Source organism: Macaca thibetana, chromosome 3 (genome assembly GCF_024542745.1).
Source record: "Macaca thibetana thibetana isolate TM-01 chromosome 3, ASM2454274v1, whole genome shotgun sequence".
Lineage (NCBI taxonomy): Eukaryota > Metazoa > Chordata > Mammalia > Primates > Cercopithecidae > Macaca > Macaca thibetana.
The window spans coordinates 77703688-77729144 of record NC_065580.1 but is presented as its reverse complement, the minus strand read 5'-3'; the positions used below and the strand labels follow the sequence as shown (position 1 = coordinate 77729144).

Here is a 25457-nt window from a genome sequence, read left to right as displayed (position 1 = left end):
CCACAAATTCAAATTTTGAATTGATATATTCATGCCGAAAATGCACAGAAGTGAATTAGAGCCCATTCTCAGAGAAGAGAGGGAAAAGCCTGTATGAGTCAAAGATTTTACTGAGCATCCCAGAATTACCAAGATTCTCAGTTTATCTCTGTTTTGTCCATCAACTCCATTTTGGCAGTGTGCTATTTTTGAACCTTCTAGATCACTTTAAATAGATGACAATCCCCTCAAGATGTTAGTAGTCATTATCACTGGGTGATGGGAAGATGGGTCTGTTTTTCTTGTTCATGTCATCTTTATTTCTGTTTAATTTTTTTTTTTTTTTTTGCAATGGGCAGGTATTCCTCTTATAATCAGAAAAAAATCAAGCTTTTTTTTTTTTTATACTGGAAAGAAAAAGACTGACTTATACAATAACTTATATTAACTCAGCATTTCTGAAGGTTTCTTCCACCCAATGTTAATTTAGGAACTTCTGGGATAAGCAACTTTACACTAATTTCTTTATTGTGGGACTTGTTAGAGCCATTAATCTACTATATTAGTGTGCACTGGAGATCTCCAAGGGAAAGCACATGCTATTTTCCAATCTTATTCCACCACGAAGTGTTTCCAAAGAAACATGGGCTCAGTTTATGAACAGATACTGGGAAATGCTACACTTGCTTATTGCTTCATCTACATATTTTCCTAAAAATTTGGACATTGATATCCACTGAATCTTTAACTGCAACCTCAGTGAAATCACACCTTATATTGAAATGGAGGCCGGGCATGGTGGCTCACACCTGTAATCCCAGCACTTGGGAGGCCGAGGGGTGTGGATCACAAGGTCAGGAGATCGAGATCATCCTGGCTGACACGGTGAAACCCTGTCTCTACTAAAAATACAAAAAATTAGCCGGGCGTGGTAGTGGGTGCCTGTAGTCCCAGCTACTTGGGAGGCTGAGGCAGGAGAATGGCATGAACCCGGGAGGTGGAGCTTGCAGTGAGCTGAGATTGCGCCACTGCACTCCAGTCTGGGAGACACAGCGAGAATCCGTCTCAAAAAAAAAAAAAGAAATGGAGCAACATCTTAAAGCTATATGGAGCCACATGTCAGTGGTTTTCATACGTGGTGCAGGGCAGCCCTGGTGTTCTTGGGCTTGGTGGTAGGGCAGTGAAGGGGGCCCAAGCAGATGAGGCCCTGGGCCTCCATTTCTGCTTAGGCCAAGCAGCTCTGCTTACTGCTTAATTTTTATTTGGATTATATATAAGGTTTTGTTTGCAAAGAATTCTGTGGTTTAAAAATATTGGGGAAGCACTTGAAGTAAAATCAGAAGTAGCTTATAGGCAGCATGAAGGTCCTGGTCAGACTGAAGTAAGAATGAAGCTGAGAGTAGTAATACTTAACGCTCTTTCTTCTTCGATCTTCTTACATTTTGTCTTCAAATTCTCCCCATCTTCTAACAGGGTGATACTGGGCAGAAAGGCTTGCCGGGCCCTCCTGGTCCCCCTGGCTATGGATCACAAGGAATTAAAGTAAGTGAATGGGGTTGTGCTGGAGTCACCTCTGATTTCACCACAGTGATGGAGAGAAGAGGTTGTTGATAACACAAAAATGGCTATTATGAAATAGATTTATTGTGAGCCTAGCAGTTAAATGGCATCCAGTATTTAGAGACATCATCTGGAAGTGTAAAAATGGTATGAGTACAATCCTTTAGCAAATGCTAAACATTATATAAATTGCTTGGTGCAAAACTGAACTGTTCTATGGTTTGTTGCTCTCCTTTCTTTGTGAATTGAATGATTTATACTCAGCTGCTCTCTCTCTCTCTCTCTCTCTCTCTCTCTCGCTCATGCTGCCTCGCTCTCTCGCTTGTGCTCACTCTCTCTCTCTCTCTCCCCCTCACCTTCCTCACCTGTATCTTCCATGGTAGCCCAGGGCTTCCCAATCTTAGTTCACAGTGGCATCACCTAGGGAGCTTTTGAATAGTACTAATGCCCTTTCCCAGAGGAACGAAATCCAAATCTCTGGGAGTACAGCGTGAGTGCTGTAGTTTTCAAAGCTCTTCAAGGGATTCTCCTGAGCAGCCAGGGTGAGAACCTCTGTTCTAGGCCCTAAATCTGTGTTACTGGAATTCATAGCCATCTACATGTCACTTTGTTTCTGTGTCAGCAGCATCAAGCTTATCCAGCATGGCGGGACTCTCAGGGTCTCGCATGTCTCAGTAGACAAATTTGGCATCTAAAGGTTACTATGTAATTCTAAAAAATTCCCTCTTCTGCTTCTAATATGTTGATGTTGTTGTTCTTATCGGTTCACTCTTTTTCCTATTCCACTGCTGCCCCCCGCATGAGGTGGTTTTTCGTTTTACATATATATTTACCGTGCTTAAGCTTTGAAACTGAGTTGTTCACCTCCGGATGATTGAGATTGATTCTAAAAATGTGGAAACATTAAAAATAAACTCCTTTTCAAACAGCAGAACTTCTTAGTAAGTAGGAGACAGTAGGAGCTTAAGATAATAAATGTGAAAATCCCGTGTTGAAATTAAACCGCCTACTTCTGTGTAGAGAGAGTGAGCTCAGTCAAGAGCAGAACTCATAGAATGTGTGTTAAATCTCCAGTTTTATCACACAATGTCTAGAGCTTCTATAGCAGGTCTTTTAAATAACGGTTGTTCATCTCTCGGGCTGAGTATCCAAGCAAAGGCCAAATAGGCATGTTGCCCATATGGTACAAGCCCTGAAAAGAAAACAGCAAAACTCTGCTTTCTCATAAACAACACCAATCTCATACTTAATCTTTAAATTCTAAGGTTAAAAGGTGGTAGTGCTGTACACACAGTTTGACATGAGTTTGCTTAGGGAGTAAACCTATGCCAAACCACAGGTCTTGTCACCAACGTAAGTTCAATTCACACATGCTGTCAGTTTATTGCTGCCACCTCTTTAGGCGTGGGGCCGGTTTTCTCCACTCTCTTATCTGGGAAATACTTCCTCATTTTCGCCCGGGTTGTGTTTAATTAATCTTTACCAACTATAACTTATCTGGCTTCCTGCCCATCCTTATGCTCTCAGGGTTATGCTGTGTCCAAACTCCATCCTGGATGGAACCAGGTCCTGAAGCCTCCCATCATAGGAAAGAACCAAAATCAAAGCTGCCACGTATCCCCATCTTATCAGAAATAAGTTTTTCCTTCACTTAGGTCTGTAGCCTGATGCTGCTTAGCAGTGAGCTCTGACTAAGGCTCACTCATAAAACTTCTCTAGGCCGGGTGCGGTGGATCACGCCGGTAATCTCAGCACTTTGGGAGGCCAAGGCAGGCAGATCACTTGAGGTCAGGAGTTCAAGACCAGCCTGGGCAACACGGTGAAACCCCACGTCTACTAAAAATACAAAACTTAGCCTGGTGTAGTGGTATATGTCTGTAGTCCCAGCTACTCAGGAGGCTGAGGCACAAGAATCGCTTGAACCCAGGAGACAGAGGCTGCAGTGAGCTCAGATAGTGCCACTGCACTCCAGACTGGATGACAAAGCGAGACTTGTCTTCCAAAAAAAAAAAAAAAAAAAAAAAAAAACACCCAGCACTTTGGGAGTCTGAGGTGGGCAGATCACAAGGTCAGGAGTTTGAGACCAGCCTGACCAATATGGTGAAACCCCATCTCTACTAAAAATACAAAAATTAGCCAGACATGGTGGTGCATGCCTGTAATCTCAGCTACTCAGGAGGCTGAGGCAGGAGAATCACTTGAACCCTGGAGGCGGAGGTTGCAGTGAGCCAAGATCGCACCACTGCACTCCTGCCTGGGCAACAGAGTGGGACTCTGTCCCAAAAAACAAACAAACAAACAAAAACAACCAGGAAAACCTCTTTAGACATATTGGATTGCCTGGCATCCAGTTGGCAGCAGGGCAGAGGTACGTCCCTCAGGACTTCCACCTCATTTTCCTGACCCTGGCAAAAACCGCAATTACTATTGCACCAACGAAATACCATCGCTGCAAAAGGGAGGGAACTGAAAAACCAAATTGGTGGCATTCTTCTGAGTCATTTCAAGGATATAGGAACAGTAAAATTTCATTTCTTACCTTCATTTGTTGACTTATTTCCTACCCCTTTCCAAAGAGCATTTGAATCAGTGAAATCTGCTTCTGTTGATGTGTGTGCTTAGTAGACTTTGATGGAAACCTTTGTTGCTGTTAACCTTTAACACAGAAGCCTGAACTGTACTCTGTCTCTCTATCCGCTTCCATTTATGGGAGAAATAAGGGTTGTAGCTGCAATCACAAGTGATTTGCTTCAGCACTCACCTAACTTAGTTGCTGGAATATTGGCTCTTCAGCCAGTCATTCATTCATTCAACCAACCAACTGATACTGATTGAGCACCACCTATGTCAGGTATATAAGCCAAGTGCTAGTATAAAGTAGTGAGTAAAAATATATGAACTTAGTCCTCATGGGATTTACAGGCTATAAAATAGACTTTGGGTTCTGGAGAGTATAGAGGATGGCACAATGGAGTGAATTTAGATTACAGCAGTAGGCAGGCCCCTTGTGAGGTCCTATAGGCCAAGTAATGAGTTTGGCCTTAATCCTAGGAGCAACTGAAGAATGATCTGATCAGTTTGGAAGAGACTCACTCTGGCTACCATTTGTAAAATGAAAGGACATGACTGGAAGGAATATGGGAGTAGAAGGGCTTCTCTTTCCATACCCCTTCCCATTCTCTTGATTCTGTATGTGGAAGAGTATGATCTTCTGGGAACCTCTTTCCCCTGCCTTTCCTGGGGCTCTGGGACCACCCAGGGCTGCTGCTGTGGTAGCTCTGGTCCTGGAAAACCCTGAGAGCACGATGGGCTCGCCCCTGTTTATTTAGTACCATGGCAGCCTCCTGCCATTCCTCTGCTGGTCCAACTGGCTCTGCACTGAAGAGGAACTCCAGCTCCTTCAGGGCCTTGGTGCTTTTTCCCAACCACAAATGTCTGTTGTTTGGATAGATGAATATGGGACTGTGGCTGTTTGATCCAAAAATGGTTCATGTCACAGGTCAGGAAGTTATATGATGCTACCATTTTGTCCCACTGTGAACCTCCAGAACTAACCCAGATATAGATCAGAAGTCCCACAGATTAAGTCAGGAGGGAGAAAGAATGGGGCTGGGTCTGGAGGAATTCCTTTATATGCCAAGTAGCCAATATGAGGCCAGGAGGGATGTGATTAGAGGGTGGACCACCCAGGTTACAAAGCACAGAGACAGACGTGGATGGCTTCTCCCATTCTTCATTTCTAATTGGGAGTTATGCCAGTTTCCCCCTCTCTATCCTTGTTTAAGTCAGTTCCAGTGTCCTGATCAACCCTGACATTCCCTTAGTACTTATATTCAGAGGACCCGGAAGTCCTTATATAAACACAATTCCTGGTAGCCCTCCTGACTTTAAAGACTTTATGAGGTAGATTTGTGGACTGGCTCTACTATAATTGTTCCTATGCATAAATGCTTTATTCATTGAGAGAATTAGCTTCCATGCCCCTGGCTTTTGCTTTTCCTGTAGGCTTGAACATGACTGATCCACCCCTGGCTGAGGATACCTCTTGTTGGGCTATAGCAAAGGAGGGGTTATTTCAAGCCTAACAAGTTTGTTATCAGTTTTAAAAAATAGCCTCGATTACATGCTGGGTAATTTGGTGACCTCTATCCAACAGAAACTCCGGGGTCCCCAAAACTGACAAATAGCAATGACTACAGTGGTCACACAGTCACGGGCCTAACAGATCAACCTCTGAGACATCTGAAGCTCTTAAATAGAGTGAAATACATTCTGCATGACATCTCCCTCTATCTATCTTCTGACCTCCACGGCATAAGGGAAAGAGAATGAGGGACTCATTTCTCAGTGACTTTAGAGTCACTCAGATCTTGGCCTGAATCTGGGCTTTGATTTTTTCCAGTTGTAACCTTAGACAAATCATTTATCTTTGTTGAATCTCAGCTTACTAATCTTTAAAATGGGGATAATAAGGCTTATTTTACACGGTGTTAAAAAGAAAAAATTGTATAAAATATCTAGGACACAGAGTTGGTATTCAACCAGAATGTGGGCTATGGAGTCAACAGATTTGAATCATGGCTCCTCCACTTCCTGAATATTACATGTCTCCCTCAGTTTCCACATCTGAGTAATGTGATAATGCAGTACTATTTACTAAAGTTGTTGTGAGGAATGATTGAAATTAGATAGTACGTGTAATGCATGTAATACATGGTTATATATGTGGAAAATGTTTGTAGCTATTCACATTATTATTTCTACTGTTTCCCTTCCCTTTCTGCTAGTCCCTCTTGAATTTTCCAGGAAGAAGGCCTACAATTCTAATACTCAAGTGATTTAATGCTCTTAAGCCTAATATGTTGGTTACATTTGTTATTGTAGGCATTGCTCCAATTCCAAACAGACACCCAAATGTATAATGGTTCAAGCAGAGTAGAGGGTTTTGCTCACATAACAGTCCAATGTGTGTGTTCCTGGTTGGTGGGTGATTTTCTTCCACACAGAATTTTAGAAAACCTTGTCTTCCATTTATGGTTCTTCTATTGGCTGGGCCTCTTTACCACTTACACCCCGCAGGCAAAAAGGGAGTATGTAGAAGGGGTATACCTGCTTCATAAACTCTTGGCCAGGATTTGACATGTATCCCCTCTGCTCACATTTTATTGGTGAGAACTAGTTGCATCGCTGTACTTAATTGCAAAGGGGCTGGGAAAGGTAGTCACGCTGTGTGCCCAGGAAGAAAAGGAATCAGAGGTTTCGTGAAGAGTCAACAATCATTGCCATTCATAATTTAACTTGTTTCTAGGAAAGATGGAAATTTTAAGTTATTTGTTGCTCTGAAGTATTTTGGTGCCTCCAGAAGAGAATAGAAAGTTTGGTGGTCTCCATGGCAACTTCCAGAATGCCCCGTCATTCTCCTGATACTGTGGGCACAGACACCTGGGCTTATAAGGACTGAGTTTAGCCCATCATTTATTTTATCCTATCCTAAAAAGAGAACCTTAGAGCATTGATAATCTTCTTACTTACTTCAAACAGCATCAGTATTACTCATGGATGACTTAGAAATTGACAGTAGACAGGCTGAGAATCAGCCAAAGAGCTGGAGGGGCTTAGGGTTTTTGGTAGGACCAGGAAAGTAACAGGAAATGCTCGTTCATGTCCATAGCAAAGCCAGGGCCAGAGAATGAGGGACACCTGGGATTTAGTAGGAGCACCATGATTCAAAGGCTGGGGAGAGATGAGCAGGGAGAGGATCAGGGGAGGGGGACAAAGCTGGCACAAAGAGCCTGATTTCAGGAGAAAAAGAGGAGCAGCAGTTAGGCTCCTGAAGGAGAATAAGGGAAGGTTTGGAGTCCTGGGTGATTGCTTGGGATGCCAGCAGCATTTGAGACCAAGTAGGGGTGTGAAGATGGGTGGGTCAGCTCACCTTGCAGAGTGTAGCATAAATGGGCACAGCCAGAAAATTGCTTCTCCCTCCAAAGCTCTCTGATTCAGGAATTTGGGGCATAATGTGGAACATTATAAGATTATTGACTCTGTGTTTGAGATTAATGTCATTTCTTAGGAAAATTTCTTTTGGTTTGTCTCAGTTGTGCCACAATAACTGTGTTTCTGTAAACTCCAGGGGCTCTTTTAATAGAATCAGGTTTCTTTGCTACCTCTGGCTTCCCTTTACAAGAAAAATTAACTTTTGAAAGAATGTCACGGTTCTGTAGTGGAAATCTCACATGGAGCCTGCCAACCTTCTGCCTGGCTCCTACCTGTGACCTGATTGCTTTGAAAGTGTTTCCAGAATCCACTGGACTAGATTTGTGGTTAGAATGAATCTTTTACAACACAGATAATTGCCATGCTTGAAGGCCAAATAGAAACCATTTATTAATTGAAATTTAACTTAAGGGGGAAAAAGGAATCCCATTTATAAAAAAAGTCAGGGATGGGTTTGAAGTACACTAAGTTGTAAGTACCTACAGAAGGCTTAAAAAGTATTGATACGAGGAATTTTTCTTTCATCTTCTAAACTCATAACCATGCTGTACAATGGTGTTAATTATGAAGGGAGTAACGCACATATATTTTAATATTATGACTTTAGCTTTTGAACTTAAAGATTTTTTTCTCCTTCTTGACTGCAAATAAATAACAGCATTTAAAAAAAAAGGAAGAAAAAAACCAATCTTGGTGGTAGTAAAATCACTGCATTCAAGTTGAACACACCTCAGAAATTAATAGAAACAATCAGTTATCCAATTAACAGCGTAGCATAGATGATGTGTTTGCGTGCACCAGGAACTTTCTTTGAATTAACCTCTGTGACTTATCTCTTATTGTAATTTTGAAATTCACACAATGACTCCACTTCATAAAAAGGAGGAGTCAAGACCACATGAGAGGCTTCAAGTTTTAAATAGTTTGGTGTTTTAGGATTATGCCTGCCGTGTCAATTGTGGCAGGGGATTGATGGTGTGGCTAAAAATTATCCTGGTGATCAAAATCTACAAACCTAGTTACAGACATTGAAAGCATCTCTATACCTTTATTATTTTTAAAACCAAATTGAAAACAATTACCTGGGTTATAAACCAAAATCAAAAGCGCTCACGGTATTCTCTGTAGGGTGGTACACATCAGGGCACATTTGCATTTATTAACTGAGGCTGGGTCTGTGACCATTTGTATTTTTCACTTTCACGCTTTCATTTACCTCCTGGGCCAAGTTGCTTTCATTCCTTCAAGCCAGTTAAGAAAAAGGATAATTTTAAAAAATAATTCCTAAATCAAAATCTGAGGATATAGTAGACTGTTTTCCTCTTTCAATCTCATTATTAAATTTTCATTTTTAATATCCAATTCTCCAAATCAGATTTGGAATGAAAACCTTAGGCTCTCAATTGAGTGGAGCTTGAATCATCATTATTACTGGCTTGTATTTCTTGCCTATTTGCTATGAACAAGGCCCTGTGTGATGACAGTGACCATCACAGATTTGCTGAAATCTGCCATGAAACAAAAAGGAAAAGCAAATTTTGAAATCACGTTTTTGAATTAAATAGGGTGCCCTATAGTTTCCAAATTCCAAAAGAAAAATAAAAATGGCTGCTGATTTGGTAATAAAGATAAGACATTGCTCAGTACTATGTGCTGGTTCTGAATATTTAAAAAGGAGATTTGAAAATATCACCAAAAGTTATAAAATTATGTGAAAGATTTCATTTGAACTGTCATATACTAAAACTACTCATCATCCTATAATAGTCCATAATTTATAATTATGGTACGCATGCTGCTGGTTTAAATTGGTCTTTTTTCTCTCCTTTTCCTTCATTTCTTCCTTTCTTTCTCCCTTCCTCCTACCCACCTACTCATATCTGTCTAATATATAAAGATGTAGATACCATATATTTTTTTTCATTCTTGTAACAGATTCTGTCCATGTAAAACCAAGTCAAGTGAAGGACATGAATAAGTTACTCTTAGCTGCTGCTACCACCTTTATAGCCTGTGAATTTCACTGTTGAAAATTTATAAAAGGCATTTTCTCTTTTTCCTACCCATCACTGGTTGGTCGGAAGTAAGTTACTAGTATAAATTTTTCTCCATCTCCTTTTAGCAAGATAAAAGGTATTTTTAGTACTTAGAACTTTGGGTTCCCGGAGAGAGGTAGGGACATATTATACTCTGTAAATTTGATGTATTATTTTATTCAAGCCTCACCATCCTGTGAGGTAGGCCATAGAAAACTAAGTCACGGAGATGTTAAATAACATCTCCCAAATCACTCAGAGCTGCTCTTCACATGACCTACTTAATCATGCGTTAGGTAGTAATCAAATCAGAGTAGATGTTAGAGGAAACTGATCAATTTGAGGTCTTAAAAATGAAATGTCACTCAAAATTTTAATTTGCATCTTGAAATTTAAAGTTGACACATGGAGATGTGAGGTATATAAAGTGAGGTCTTTTTTTCCTGATAATCTATTTTTTTATAAGGTAGAAATATTACATAAAGAGCAATTCTTTTTCCCAAAGTACAGTTCTTCAGAATCCAGGAGTTGGATTTAGTGACCTTTTGAAATCAATGCTAGCTTTACAAGGAAAAACAACAGCAGGATCTGGGCTGGCATGTGTAGCTGCACTGGCATGGGGCTGTAATAATCACTTCTCACACCTTCAAAGACTTATCAAGTTCTTTCCTGTTTGACTGGTTGAAGGACATGTTCTTTTATACTGCAATCCTCTATGACAAATTAGTGCACAATATGTAATCTAAACAGACTTTTATTGCTCTTACAAACACCTTAAGAACTTTACAACTGTTGGCTTTTTAGTCATCAGCACCTTTCCTTACCTAGTTGCAGATAAGTCTTTCTGTTTTAATTATAAGAAGCAAAGGGAAATGAAGTAAATTACTTGCTCAGGGTTACTTACAGAATCTCTAACAAAGGAAAGATAATGAAGTTTTGAGTATTGTGGCTCAAATTGGCAGTCCGTAAAGATATCCCCAGAGCAATCTATCTTTAATCTTGCAAAAATTCTTCAGCAGCAGTTCTTCAGAACAACTTTTCGCATTGTCAGAGTGGGAATCATGAGCATGGCTGTAATGCAGGAACTAGTGCCTATCCTACTCTAAGCCAAATAAGAACAACAACCAGTATTAAAATGAAGAGAACTGGAGGCAGAGAAACACGGAAATGGAATTAAGAAGAAAATGGAAAAAGAAATAGAAGAAAAGAAAATAGGATATTGGTTGTAATGACTTCGTTAAGACCCTGCATTTAGTAATGCTTTTGGCCTTAAAGTCTTTTATTATCTGAAATTAATGTAGTTACTGTCCTTTGATTACATTTCACTGGTGTTCTATTTTTAATCCTCTAACACTTAAATTCTGTTTACTTTACCCTGATATTATTGTTGTTGTTTTACATTTTAATCAGTTTTTAACCCCCCAAAATATTATTTTGGGATATAGTCACTGTTTATTTAGATTTATTCATGTATTTACTATTCTCTTTCTCTTTAATCCATCTTGCATCTCAGATTGAAACCACTGTCTTTCTGCCTGCATTGTATTCTTTAGAATTTTTTTAGGTAAAAGTCTACTAGAGCAATTTTTTTTTCCATTTTAGTTTGCCTGAAAGTATCTTTTTTTTCTCCTTAATATCTTCTTAAAAGATATTTTCCTAAGAATAGAATTTCAAGTACAGTTTTCCTCTGAGTACATGGAAGATTTTCCTCTGTCACTTAGTCTCCATTATTGCTCTCGAGAAGTTATCAGTCTAACTATTCCTTTCACAGTAATTTATCCTTTTCTTGGCGGCTTTTGATACCTTCTCTTTTTATTTAGTGTTTTGCATTCTTACTATTATGTGTTTAGATATAGATTGATTTTTATTTATCTTGTTTAAGATTCATTAGAATTCCTGATTCTGTAGACTAGTATATTTTATGATTTCTGGAAAATTCTCTGTGTTATATTTTCAAAGATTGCTTCTTACCTAGTCTTCCCCCTCTGCCCCACTATCTTTCTGAAACTTCAATTAGTTAAACCTTTTAGTTCTTTCCTCTCTACGTATCTTTTATATATACATTTTCAACCTAATCATTCTGAGTTACATTATGGCTTATTTTTCTATTCTATGTTCCAGTTCATTAAATCTTTCTTCAGCTGTATCAAATCTGTCATTTAACCAGTCCATTGAGTTTTTAGCTTCAGTTACATTTTTCATTTCCAGAAGTTCTATTTGATTTTTTAAAACTCACATAGTCATTCTATATGGGTAGAATATTATTTTAGAAAAAGAATTTAGTCCATATCACTTCCTTGCTTAAAAAGCTTCCAAGGTATTCCTATAATATTTTTTAAAGATAAAGAAAAGAAAGAAAACCATTAAAAGTTTGTTTGTAATCTGGATGCTGTCCACCTCGTTAACTTTATCTTGCATCTCACTTTATCTCACTCAATACAATCAGAGCACATTGGCTTTCATCCTATTCCTCAAAAACAATATTCACTCCTTTGAGCCTTTGCACTGTTGTTTCTTCTATCTTGGCATTTGACATGGCTGCTTCCTTCTCTTTATGACAGTATTAGCTCAGGTATTATGTCCTTAGAGAGACCACCCTTGACCACATTTCCTGCCTACCCCATTCTCCATCATTTTATCATGTTATCCTGTTTTATTGTTTTCACAGCACTATCATTATCTGAAAATATTTCTTTCTTTGTTGATTATCTGTCTTCTCAAAGTAAAAAGAAATTCTGTGAGCACTGAGGCTGTGTTTATTTTATCCCCCTCTCATTCCCAGCACCTAGCAGAGTGTCTGGCAAATAATAGGAACTTAATAAATATTTGTTGAATGAATAGGTGGGTGATGACCAAGCTCCACCTGCAATCATACTGTTAGACCCACAAAATGATTCATTCATATATACTTTAATTCAACAAACAATTATTGGATTCCATTATTAAAGAGAACCCTAAACTTGTGAAGTGATTATTTTCTAAATCCTAGTGTTCAATAGTGGAAATATCTCACTCTTACAGGTTGGTATGCGTGGTTGGCCTAGCAGGTAGGCACTTACTTGGTACAGCTGGATTTGACTTTCTTAAATTGATACCTTTGTGACCAAGTTATCTGTCACTATAAAGCAGCAGGATCACAATGAATGCAATAAAAGTGAATATACTTATTGGACATGAATAAACCTAAGGGTGTTGTGTCTGTTGGTTCTTTTATATGCTTTGGTTTTGCCCCATGAGAGGGTGTATACTTAGTAAATTCTTGATTGATCTTATCTAGGTCCTACTTTTAAAGACTCATATTAATATATTAAGAGTTAAGGTGGAGGAACCTTACTCCATCGTTGCCTGTCACTAGATCGGCCAATCACTATGCAATATTGTTACAGTTTCCATGGTCCTCTTAGATTAATAATTAAATTAGAAATAAATGAGACACCTGATGCTCTCTAGTTGTTAGATTTTCACAATTCTGTGGTTTCTGCAAGGAAGCTTGTCTTGGAAATGGACAGCTTTTCCTGTGAATTCATATTTGAGGAGATGACATTTAAAGAGTAGTCCTAACACATTCATTACAATTCCTCTTCGTTGGCATAAAGACAGTGAGCTTTTATAAGACTTCATAAAAGGCATATGCAATTATGCCTTTAAATGGTACCTCTTAAATTTCAAAGCAGAAAATAGATTTTTAATCCATTAGAATACTAGTCTTCTGAAAGTTCTCCAACTGGCTTCTGTTGGTTTTGAAAAATGAAATTTGATGTGTTAATAGTTCCCATTGTGATTATTATGCCAGTTTTAGAAAGAAATAAATCTTCCACAGACCTCAATCTATCTTAAATTACCATACTGTGGTGATTTTGTAAACAATCATATTTGGTATGTTTTCCTGCTATGTATGTACTTAAATAACAGTGTGCACACACTCTTTGCCAGGGTTGTGAGATGAATAATGCTAATACATCCTTCAAAATATAATCTGCTTTTGTTTTACATATAAAGAAAATTAGTTCATATACAAGTTCTTAAATCAGATCTTCTTTCTGCTTAAAGTGAAGGATACTGGCTCCACTAGTCAATCCTTGCTAGTTATACAAAGTTTTATTTCAGAAATTTATTCAATAAAGGATTATTGAAATTAGCTGGGCATGGTGGTACATGCCTGTAGTCTCAGCTACTCAGGAGGCTGAGGCCAGAGGATTGCTTGAGCACAGGAGGTTGAGACTGCAGTGAGTCATGATCATGCCTCTGCACTCATGCCTGGGCAACAGATCGATACTCTGTCTAAAAAAAATTAAAATAAAATAGTAAATAAATGTTTATTGAACATATGTAAGCACACCAGGCTCTCTTCTAGGTGCTTGGGATGTATCATAAGCAAAAGAGACAAACATTCCTGACTTTATGGATATTGCTTCTATTAGCAATAAATATAATAAATAAAAAAGTTATATAGTATGTTGGAAGGTGAAAACTGCTATGGCAAATCAAGAAGAGCAGGATAGGGGGGATAGAGATGTGTGATGTAATTTTAGTGAATGGCCTTATGAGTAGATAATATCTGAGCAGAGACCGGAGGAGGTGAGGGAGGCAGCCTTGTGGATTTCTTGGGGAAGAACATTTCAGGAAGAGGGAAGAGCTTGTGCAATAGAGGCAGGAGGGTGGCTGACATGTTCAAAGAGGAGAAAAGAGACTAGTGTGGATGCAGATGAGGTCAGGGAGGCAACAGCACTGAATTTGGAGTGGGCCTATAGCCACATAGGCCTTCTTAGGTCCTTGGCTTTCCCTCAGAGTGAAATGGGGAGCCATTTCCTGGGATTCGACCAACAACATGATATGGTTTGACTTACTCTTTGAAAGAGTAACTGTCTCCTGGGGGCAGTCACTCTTTCAAAGAGTAAGTCAGACCATATATAAGCTCCTTGGCCTCTCAGGGGTAGGAGTGTCTCCTGCTGTGTGTTTTAGAATCCCTCCCCCGCCTTGTTTTGTGTCTTTCACTGACTGATTTCTGAATCATGTTCTATTTGCTTTGCCCTGCCACATGGGCCCAGTGTTCATTTGAGCACAACTTTACTAAATCTTTTTTCCTGATCAGTCTAATAAAGGAGTGATGTGCAATTAAAAAAAAATGACCGTGACTCTTGGACTGAGAATACACTGCAACAGGGCCAGGATTGCACCAAGAAGGCTATTACAGGCATCCAGGCAATTACAAATGGCATTCAAAAATCTAGTTCACATAAATTTAACTTCTTAGGAAAGGACTTTTATCTAGTGGCTTGTGTCTAAAAGCTGAGACATGGAATGGAAAGGTTTTATTATGACAAAATTGATGCCAGGTATATAAATCTAATTACAAATCTACCCACTAAATTGTAAGCTATCAAACCATACAAAACTGCGTTTTATATCTGGACTGTAGCATAAAACAAAAATCCTATCCCTAGATGAATATTTTCATTATACATTTGGCAAGAACAATGGTGGAATCCATCCTTTCTATCACCTTAGTCTATCAATATTACGTGCTGAGACATTATAAGTCACATTACCAGGTTTAGTACATACATTTAAGAAAAGTGCCACTCATCCTTACCTGACTTCCTTACCAAAGTCCAGTAAGGAAGTGTCTGTCTATTATTTGCCATTAACAAACATTCTGGAATGTACTTTTTAATAAGCTAAAACTTCATCCACAGTAAAATGTGAGTGTGAGTATATAATAAAAAATCCATTTTATAATTTTAAAAGATTTCCTTTTATCTATTTTTTATCTATCTTTTATCTATTCTATCTATTTATCAAGAAAACAAGTCAAAAGAGGCATTGAAATGGTTCTTTCAGTTTATAACATGTAGCCAAAGAGATCAGCTTCAAAAACTAGTGTACACATATGATCTACGTACCCGTTCTCAAGTCTTCTCATCCCCTCAGCTTTGATCTGATTGTACTGAAAGTCTTTAGCTTCCCCATGAAAGCTGTGTTTCCTGGGCCACGTGCTTGTTCACGTGCTGTTCCCTCTTCTTGGAGAGATCCCTTTCACCCCCACTTGAGCGGGTTGACTTATATATCAGGACTTGTATTAGATAGCCTCTCCTCCAGAAGCCTTCGCTGTCTCTTGAAGCCTGTGCTCCCATGGTATACTGTGACTAGTCCACATCACAGCACTTCTCACACCATGAGTGATCATTTCTTATCTAACCACCATACTGTGAGATAGTAGATGTCTTGTTTATTATGTATCCTGAGCACCTAACATATACCCGGATACACAGTAGCTACCCAAGGAAAAAAATGAGTCCTGTCTGTAGTTTTCCTCAGTATTTATAATCTTGCCCATCTTCCAGAGCATTTATTCAACAAATATTAATGAGCATCTATGTGCTGGGTACTGTGGTAAGTGCTGAAGATAGAAGGGACTATCACAGCTAAAGCCCCTGTGCATAGAGATTAGATTCTATAAAGTCTCCATCCACATTCCCTTAAATCCATTTGGCAAGAAAGTATCAAAACATACAGTGGGGGAGAAAATAAGGACCTATGGATTGAGTCTGTTGTCCCTTTACTTTATAAAAGATAAGTTGGTCTTGTTTAGTGTTTTGCCTTGATATTTGTTTAGTACCTGATAGAGCTGGTGTCAACGTTTTCATCTCAGCTCATAGTGAGAACTATATCTCCCTAGTTTGATTCTCTAAATACCTTACAAAGCAATTTTCCTTAAATATGAGACAGTTACTACACGCACTCTCTCATTTGCTAATTGAACAATGAATTGTATTTGTGATATAAGTATTGGCCAGGTACAGTGGCTCAAGCCTGTAATCCCAGCACTTTGGGAGGCTGAGGCAGGCGGATCACAAGGTCAGGAGATCAAGACCACCCTGGCTAACACGGTGAAACCCTGTCTCTACTAAAAATACAAAAAATTAGCCGGGCATGGTGGCAGGCACCTGTGGTCCCACCTACTCGGCAGGCTGAGGCAGGAGAATGGCATGAACCTGGGAGGTGGAGCTTGCAGTGAGCCAAGATCGCGCCACTGCACTCCAGCCTGGGCGACAGAGCAAGACTCTCTCTCAAAAAACAAACAAACAAACAAACAAACCAACAAAAACAAAAAAAAAAAAGGATTGAACAAAGAGTAATTAATATATGAGGTGGAATTGGGAACTGTAAGATTGAACCCATATATCACACACTAAAATAAGTCCATTCCTTCTGAGCCATAGCATATAGATATTTATAATTTATCTCTTCTTATTGCATAAGATGATGACATTGCAACAAGCCTTGACAGGAAGAAGCAAAATGTTCTGATGTTTAACAATTTTGAGCTGGAACTAATCCTAATAATCTCAGTCAATGTGCAGAACAGTTTCCCACAGTAGCCAGCTGTATTGATGGTAGATTTTAAAGCATGAATTAAAGGAAGACTTTGGGCAACTCCTCACCTATTGGAAGAACCCCGTCACTACATGCTTTTGCTTACTTTTTTCAAAAAGCCTCCCTTATTAGCATTGTTATTTGTCCTTCTGTACTCTGCATTCCTGGCTCTTAACATTGAATCCTGCATGTTTAGAAGTGGGGTAGAAGCTCAGGCAATGGAGAGAATAAATTTTGGGGGTTATCAATTAGGGATTGGAATAAGAATCCATGCCTGCTATATTTGAGGAACATCAGTGACAATTTGGAATGCAGTGAGCATTGTGATATAAGAAGTTCTTGAAGGGTTTTGCACAGCGGAGTGACCTGATATAAATCATGATTTAAAAGGATGGTTCTGGCAGTATGTGACAAATGGGCTATAAGGGGACAAAAACAAAAAAAGAGATAAGATAGAAATGTATTGCCAAAGTACAGACAGGAAATGGTGTGGGCAGGGTGGTGATGGTGGAAGTGATAAGGGGTGGTTGCATTCTGGACTGAATATGGGGTATAATATAGACAGAGAAGTCAAGGATAACTAAGATTTTTGACCTGAATAACTGGAAAGGTGAAATTTCCATTTTCTGAAATGGGAGACTTCATATAATAGGAAGAATGGAGGTGGGTAGGTGTTGAGAAATCAGAAATTCAGACTTGGGCACATACAGCTAAATCCTTAAATGGACCTGCTAAGTAGGTATTTGGGGATAGAAATCTGGAGTTCAGGGGAGAGGTCAGGACAAGAGATATAAGTTTTATTTAACAATTTATAGTGGTATTTAAAGTCTTGAGACTGAATGAGGACATGTGGAAAGTGAGAGTATACATAGAAGAGAAGAAATCCCATTACTGGGCCCTGGGTCTTCCTCATCTAGTCTCAAGACTTTAAATACCATCTATAAATTGTTAAATAATTGTTAATTGATGAATTAGGGTAAAGGGAATATGGGAAATATTTGTATTATTCTTGGAATTTTTTCCTGTAAGTTTGAAATGATTTTAAAATAAGAAATTTTAAAAAGAGAAAATGATAAGAAAGAAGTGAAGACAAAGTATACAGGCAACACTTGTGAAAAAGAAGTATAGAAATGGAATTATAGAGAAGTAACATGTGCGATTAAGGAAGGCTTTTTTTGTTTTTTAAGCTGTGAGATATTATCGTATGTTTATGCTGCTGGAAACAATCCAGCAGACAAAAAATCCATAATGCCAAAGAGGAAGGAGTTGCTAGGCATGTGCTTGATTTTTCTTTTTCTTTTTTATTTATTTTTTTATTATACTTTAAGTTCTAGGGTACATATGCATAACGTGCAGGTTTGTTCCATATGTATACTTGTGCCATGTTGGTGTGCTGCACCCATCAACTCGTCAGCATCCATCAACTGGTCATTTACATCAGGTATAACTCCCAGTGCAATCCCTCCCCCTTCCCCCCTCCCCATAATAGGCCCCGGTGTGTGATGTTCCCCTTCCCGAGTCCAAGTGATCTCATTGTTCAGTTCCAACCTATGAGTGAGAACATGCGGTGTTTGGTTTACTGTTCTTGTGATAGTTTGATGAGAATGATGGTTTCCAGCTGCATCCATGTCCCTACAAAGGACACAAACTCATCCTTTTTTATGGCTGCATAGTATTCCATGGTGTATATGTGCCACATTTTCTTAATCCAGTCTGTCAGTGATGGACATTTGGGTTGACTCCAAGTCTTTGCTATTGTGAATAGTGCTGCAATAAACATACGTGTGCATGTGTCTTTATAGCAGCATGATTTATAATCCTTTGGGTATATACCTAGTAATGGGATGGCTGGGTCATGTGGTACTTCTAGTTCTAGATCTTTGAGGAATCGCCATACTGTTTTCCATAATGGTTGAACTAGTTTACAATCCCACCAACAGTGTAAAAGTGTTTCTATTTCTCCACATCCTCTCTAGCACCTGGAGGCATCATGCTACCTGACTTCAAACTATACTACAAGGCTACAGTAACCAAAACAGCACAGCATGGTACTGGTACCAAAACAGAGATATAGACCAATGGAACAGAACAGAGTCCTCAGAAATAATACCACACATCTACAGCCATCTGATCTTTGACAAACCTGACAAAAACAAGAAATGGGGAAAGGATTCCCTATTTAATAAATGGTGCTGGGAAAACTGGCTAGCCATAAGTAGAAAGCTGAAACTGGATCCTTTCCTTACTCCTTATACGAAAATTAATTCAAGATGGATTAGAGACTTAAATGTTAGACCTAAAACCATAAAAACCCTAGAAGAAAACCTAGGTAATACCATTCAGGACATAGGCATGGGCAAGGACCTCATGTCTAAAACACCAAAAGCAACAGCAACAAAAGCCAAAATTGACAAATGGGATGTGCTTGATTTTTCAAGTAAGAAAGGGCTTCTTCAGATCCCCTCCCACCAAACATGAGAATGCATTCTACAACATTCTGAAGGGCACCTGGCCATGCAGACTCTGCTAGGGGAGAATTCATTTCCTAGTTTTTTCCAGCTTCTGTAGACACATTCCTCATATTCCTTGGCTCGTGGCTCCTTCTTCCATCTTCAAAGCCAATGGTTTCCATCTTTTCTGTCTGACTTTGCTTCACCCTATTTTCTGTTGCATGGCCTTCTTCTCTCCTGTCTGTCAAATCTCCCTCTGCCTTGCTCTTAGAATACTTGTGGTTACATTTAGGGCTCACATGGATAATCCAGGATAATCTACCCATGCCACAATCCTTAACTTTTTCTGTGGATAGTAGAGTTCATAGGTTCTGGGGTTGGTGACCTGGATATCTAGGGGCCATTGTTTAGCCTACTCAAGTATTAAATCAGCACAAAGGGTGCTTTGGCCTTTCACTGCTTCTGGGAAGGCCTTTCACTACTCTTGTCTGTTAATTATAGATGGAAAAGAGAAGAGTAATTTGAAAAGCATGCAACATTTTATGGAATCCTTTCATTCAGAAAAGTATACAGAGGGATTGAATGCTTTGCTTGGAAGCCCCATTCCTGCTGCTGTTGTAGCAGCTGTGGCCACACAGGTCAGCAGTTCTGGCTGGCTCTACATACTGGCAGCTCTGCTGAAGTGGCCTATGCAGTCAGCAGAATGCTGCTTAAATAAAGTGTAGTATTTTTCTAACTTGTGGTAACTCCTTTATCTGCTTTATTTAATTGTCTCAGAGGACAGTGCCACAGAAGTTTTTAATAAAGTGGCCCTAGACTCAGCTCCAGATTCTGGGCCCAGAGAATCTGGTTGTAAACACTTGTTTCAATTGAACCATGTAATGAATTCTTGGATGGCATTTTTCCATGTATCCCTATTTTATTATTTCTTTTCCATATTGAACTCCAAAAATTTGTCATGAAATTTGCTTTCTATCAACCTGAGAGGAACCCAGACTAAACAAGACAAAATTTAGGATGCATAATTTCTAGGCAACTTCTACCAACAAGATGGCCAACCTCCACATCCATTCTTTCTATCTCAGAACAATATGCAGGGCCCTGAAATAAGCATTCAGAAGGTAGAAATAAGGAGAAATGCCTCCACTTTGGGAGTTTATGAAAAGTAGGACAGATAGGATGTGAGCATCCAAGCCTGTTATGAGATATGAGCTCTAAGAAAGTTGTGGGTTGATATAGAAGATACCAGTCTTGGCTGGGGTGAGGGCAGATCAGGGAAGACTTCTTGGATGTGTTTGGGAGGCTGGGACTTGCCCACAGACTGGATGAGAGTGTTCAGGAAACAGAGGTCAGAACACAAAAAGAATCCTGAGCCTAAGGGGTGAGTGGAGAAGGGAAAGCCAAGAGTGAAAAGCAGATGTAGCTGACCTGCATTTGATGGATTTGGTTCTGAAATGGCTAGCATATGGAAAACTGTAGAAAGCAGATATGAAGTTATGCCTGGATCTAAGAGACAGGGCTGACACTGGGAACTAGAGAATTGGAGATTAGCCCTCCAGGGTCACCATTAAAGTCAGAAGTGGACAAGATTGCTAAGGATAACATGAAGGTAAAAGTAAGGGACCCTGGCAGAAACCTACCTTGAGGATACAGGGAGCACCAACAGAGGCATCAGAGTAGCTAAAGGCAAACTGACATCTGAACACACAAACCACTAAACACTCAGGAGGACAAGGAGACTGCATCGTGCAGATGGCCGGCAAAGAGAGCATTCCAGACATCCTTGTCTGTAGCAGAGTCAACTGTCATAAAGCCAACCCTGTCTCTCTCTTTTTATCACTTGTGGTGTGAGTATATTCAAATGCCATGTGAGGCATTCATGAAATTTGGCGGGTTTTACAGACAGCTGTTTAGACAGGAGGGCAGGACAAGTTAATGTATGTAACTGAGTTCAAGTGGAAAAGCTCCTCAAAGCCATGGCACCCTTTGCACTGACTTATTCATGTATTTAACTCTAGGACTTAAACTAAGAACAATTTTATTGTCAGAAAACAGGACTAAATTCTGTGAATTGGATAGAAAATCAAAATTGTAAGCATGTATCCTTGAAGCAATCAACATAGTTAAGTGGCTTGACTGTTGCTGAGATTATTGGCAAATATTCATTTGCTACTTGTCCAATCACTTTATCATTTGCTAGTGGTTATAAACAGAAAGAAATGGAAGCAAGAACTAAAAGTTTAAGAAAATGATTGCAGGAAACAATCTCCAAATGGAGAACATTTGACTGTAAGTATTGAGAGCTGAGCTAAGCCAATTTGGATATTTATTATTTGTTAGATTCTGTTTGATGACTATCAGAAGAATGGCCTCTGAAGAATAGAATTCAGTAGGAGTGCCTGCTTCCTCCTAGACAACTTTGCTATCAGATGGCAAGTTTCAATTAAAACAAATTTCAGACAGAATTCTACCTTGTGTTCAGCTGTTTATTATAAGCAGGCACAAACACTTTTACTAAAAGATTGGCCAAAGTTCCAATTCTATATATTTTAAAGCACTTTGCATGAAATGAACACTCTGAGGCAAATGCAAAAATATTCTCATGACAGGACCAACTAACCTTTTAGTCACATCACGTGAAGGGATTCTTCATTATGGGATGAGAGTAGGAAGCACTTGTTCTGAATGGAGCTCAAGAATTAGGTGCTCTATTTGGCTGGTGGGTGGACTTCACTCTTATGCCCAATTTATGCAGGGGGTAAGGTACCTGTACAACATTTCTAGCTACCACATGTCTTAAACACTCCTTATTTCATCAAAGATAGATTGTTTTAATTATCCCTCTGGAGCAAATCCAGATAGCAATAGTTGAAGCACATGCCTGAGAAGTGCGGACTACTGAATATGCTATTTCAAGTGTTAACTTAGCATCCCTAGGGTTCAAATTAAGTTAACTTGCATGTATACATATTCATGATATGATCTAAATGGAAGTGTATTAAGGTAAATTACAGACAATATAATTATTATCTTACTTTTTTACATAAATAGAGCAAAAGCCACCATGGTAAGCTGAATAATAGTTCTCAAAGATGTCCACATCTGAATCCCTGGAATTAGTACATATTACCTTAAATGGCAGAAGGAATCTTGAGATGGGGAGATTATCCTGGATTATCTGGGTGGGCCTTGACTATAAGGCCTGAGTGTCCTTTATAAAAGGGAGGCAGAAGGAGAAGAGACTATGAAAGATGCAATGTGATGATGGAAACAGACTGGAGTGCGGGAAGATGGAGGAAAACAGTTGAATACAGGTGGCCACCAAAAGCTGAAAAAATTAAGGAGATAGATTATCTCCTTACAGCCTCTAGAGGAAACCAGCCCTGTTAACACTTTGACTGTAGCCCAGAGAAACTGATTTCAGACTTCTGACTTCTAGAACTGTAAGAGAATACCACTAAACTCATGGCAATTCATTACAACAGCAATAAAAAACAGATACAGCCATCAGTATTAATGTCAGCAGCATCTTGATCCAGCACATGGACATTTCCATGGGAACTTTTCTGAAAACCCTTGCTATACATGGCTGACAGTGCTTAGGTTATTAACAAAAGCCCTGCATTGAGGGCCATGGAGAGAGGGGAAGAGGTACAAATGGTGCAGGTTTTAAACTGTTTTTAGGAACAGACTCAAAATCAGTCCCTGAATCTGTCAAAAGTCAACTATTTATCTGCCTTTCACCAGACACAATGGAACTAGATCACCATTTAAATGAAAATCAAATATAATGAAGCCATGTTTTTGTTCCATTAAGCCCATCAGGATTGTATTCTGGCCAGGTACCAAATGAGCCAGGGCTACAATCCAACAAATGACTTGCCTGATAACAAGTAACTTACTCATTGATTCTGTTCCTGACCAAATAGGGTGCTTTATTGAACAAGCATTAGGCTGTCTGAGTCCCCATTAGAGAATGTTAACATATCTAAGTGGGACATTGAGTTAGAGGGATTGAATTCCACAAAGGAAAAGGATTTTAAGAAACTGGAAGCTGTCGATTATCAAGTTAGAGAAGGGGAAACTGCCTGACTTCTACTCTACACCAAGATAGTATTAGGAAATGAAAACCAGCAAAGCCTTTGTTCGGAGGGACTCTCAGCTTTGCATTTGAGTGAAAGTATTAGTGAAGCCTTGGTTTTATCATTTATATACTTGCTCCCAGAGTTATCACAAAAATTAAATGAGTATATTAGCTCAATTATTTGCACGTCGGCACACAATAAGTGGCAGTTGCTGATTACAGTAGGAGAATTAGGATCAGAACTTCAGGGAGAAGGAGGTCAATACACAAATGGCAGACCATTGGGTTGCTCTAGGGGGTCTCTGGATAAGCTCCTTCTGTCAATATGTACAATTTTATGTACTACAAAGGCTAATGAGAAGTACATTTTCCTTTTCAAGTGAATTAGCTGTACTCACAAAGCAGAAAATGATCCCTTTCAACACAAAGGTAATTCCTGGATTCCAGGTCAAATACTTGTTGACCTGTAGGTCACTGCTTCTTGTTAATTATAATTAACTCACTAAGTCAACCTCTTAATCCTGGCTTTTTTATTTGACCTAGCAGAAGGCTTTCACTCCCCACTTTCAAAGTGTACATTTCCCCTGGTTCCTAATTAGCAATACTGTAATTAGAAAGAAGGACAGGCAAACTAGAAGAGAAGTAGAGGAAAGAATGGTAAAATTGTTTTGGGGGTCATGAAAAAGTAGTGGGGATGGGTTTAAACTTTTAATATGGTTGCGTGATTGCATCCCAGCAAATAAAATTTTATACAAAAGTAAAATTCTTCCTCTTCTCAGAGCTTTTACAGCAAGTGATCTCAACCAAGCACATTCCAATTGACCTATAACTGATGGTTAGCCAGAAGTTTCATTTGTTTGTAATGTGTAACCAGGTCTCTGTGATTTATCAGACAGGACTGCAAATCTTAATGGAGGAGAAACCCAAGCTTCTGTTTGAGCTGGAAATACTGGCCATATTATTGGCCTTAGCCATTTTTCTTTTTGTAAAAGTTGGAAAATGATAAGGAAGAAAGCAACTTCATAGTAAAATGAAAAGAGTACAAAGAAGAAAGATTAAAAGGTAAAATGTTTTCACTGAATTAAGCCTGGGTTTGGGCCAAAATCCCATTCGGGTACCATAGCTGGTTTGTTTGTTTGTTTTAAGACGGAGTCTCACTCTGTTGCCCCGGCTGGAGTACAGTGACGTGATCTCAGCTCACTGCAGAACTCCATCTCCTGAGTTCAAGCGATTCTCCTGCCTCAGCCTCCCGAGTAGCTGGGACTACAGGAGCACGCCACCACACCTGGCTAATTTTTGGTATTTTTAGTAGAGACAGGGTTTCGCTATGTTGGCCAGGCTGGTCTTGAGCTCCTGGCCTCAAGCAATTCTCCCCCCTCAACCTCCCAAAGTGCTGGGATTACAGGCCTAAGCCACCATGCCCAGCCCATAGCTGTTTTTTCCTCTCACCATCCACATTTCAGTCTGAGGCAATGAGTGAGTGCTGAAATCCAAGAACAGCTCATTTATTTTTTTCCTTAAGGGTGATCCTCCTAGTACAGTTTCATAAACATGAAATACCTATCTCTTCTTAGAAATAAGTAGTGTGTTATAAATAATTACCTCTGTTATTACCTGAGATGACAGAGGAATGTTGGGAAGTCATGAACTCATACAGGAAGGGAAGATACTCCTTTTCTTGCTGTCCAGCCCTGGTGTCCTACTTCTCCATTAGCATTTATATTATCCCTGTGTAGATAGAATTCACAGTCTGGGGGTAGATAACCAGCATCAGACCTATAAACTGGCTGTGTCCAAGTGGACAATCCTGCTGGTTTAAAAGACTGAACTGACCCTCCATAGCTGTAGCATCCTGAATTTCCTTATTGTCACGACCAACCCCAGCAATTGCAGCAGAAAATACAGCTTTCGACACATTTTCAAATGAATTTAAGAACCAGTTAAATAAACCTTATGAAAAGTAAGAATATCAAAGTG

At 39.3% G+C, this 25457-nt stretch overlaps 2 protein-coding genes across 2 annotated transcripts in view; one reads left to right on the top strand and one right to left on the bottom strand.

The window, feature by feature from the left end:
* UMAD1 (UBAP1-MVB12-associated (UMA) domain containing 1) overlaps nucleotides 1-25457 on the bottom strand; it is a 559686-nt gene that overhangs the window by 438511 nt on the left and 95718 nt on the right. The window lies entirely within an intron of this gene.
* Nucleotides 1-25457, top strand: part of COL28A1 (collagen type XXVIII alpha 1 chain) — a 178228-nt gene that overhangs the window by 109835 nt on the left and 42936 nt on the right. Inside the window, exon 27 of the mRNA XM_050783009.1 lies at nucleotides 1453-1521. Coding sequence (XP_050638966.1) covers nucleotides 1453-1521 — 69 coding nt within the window. The remainder of the gene's footprint in view (nucleotides 1-1452; nucleotides 1522-25457) is intronic.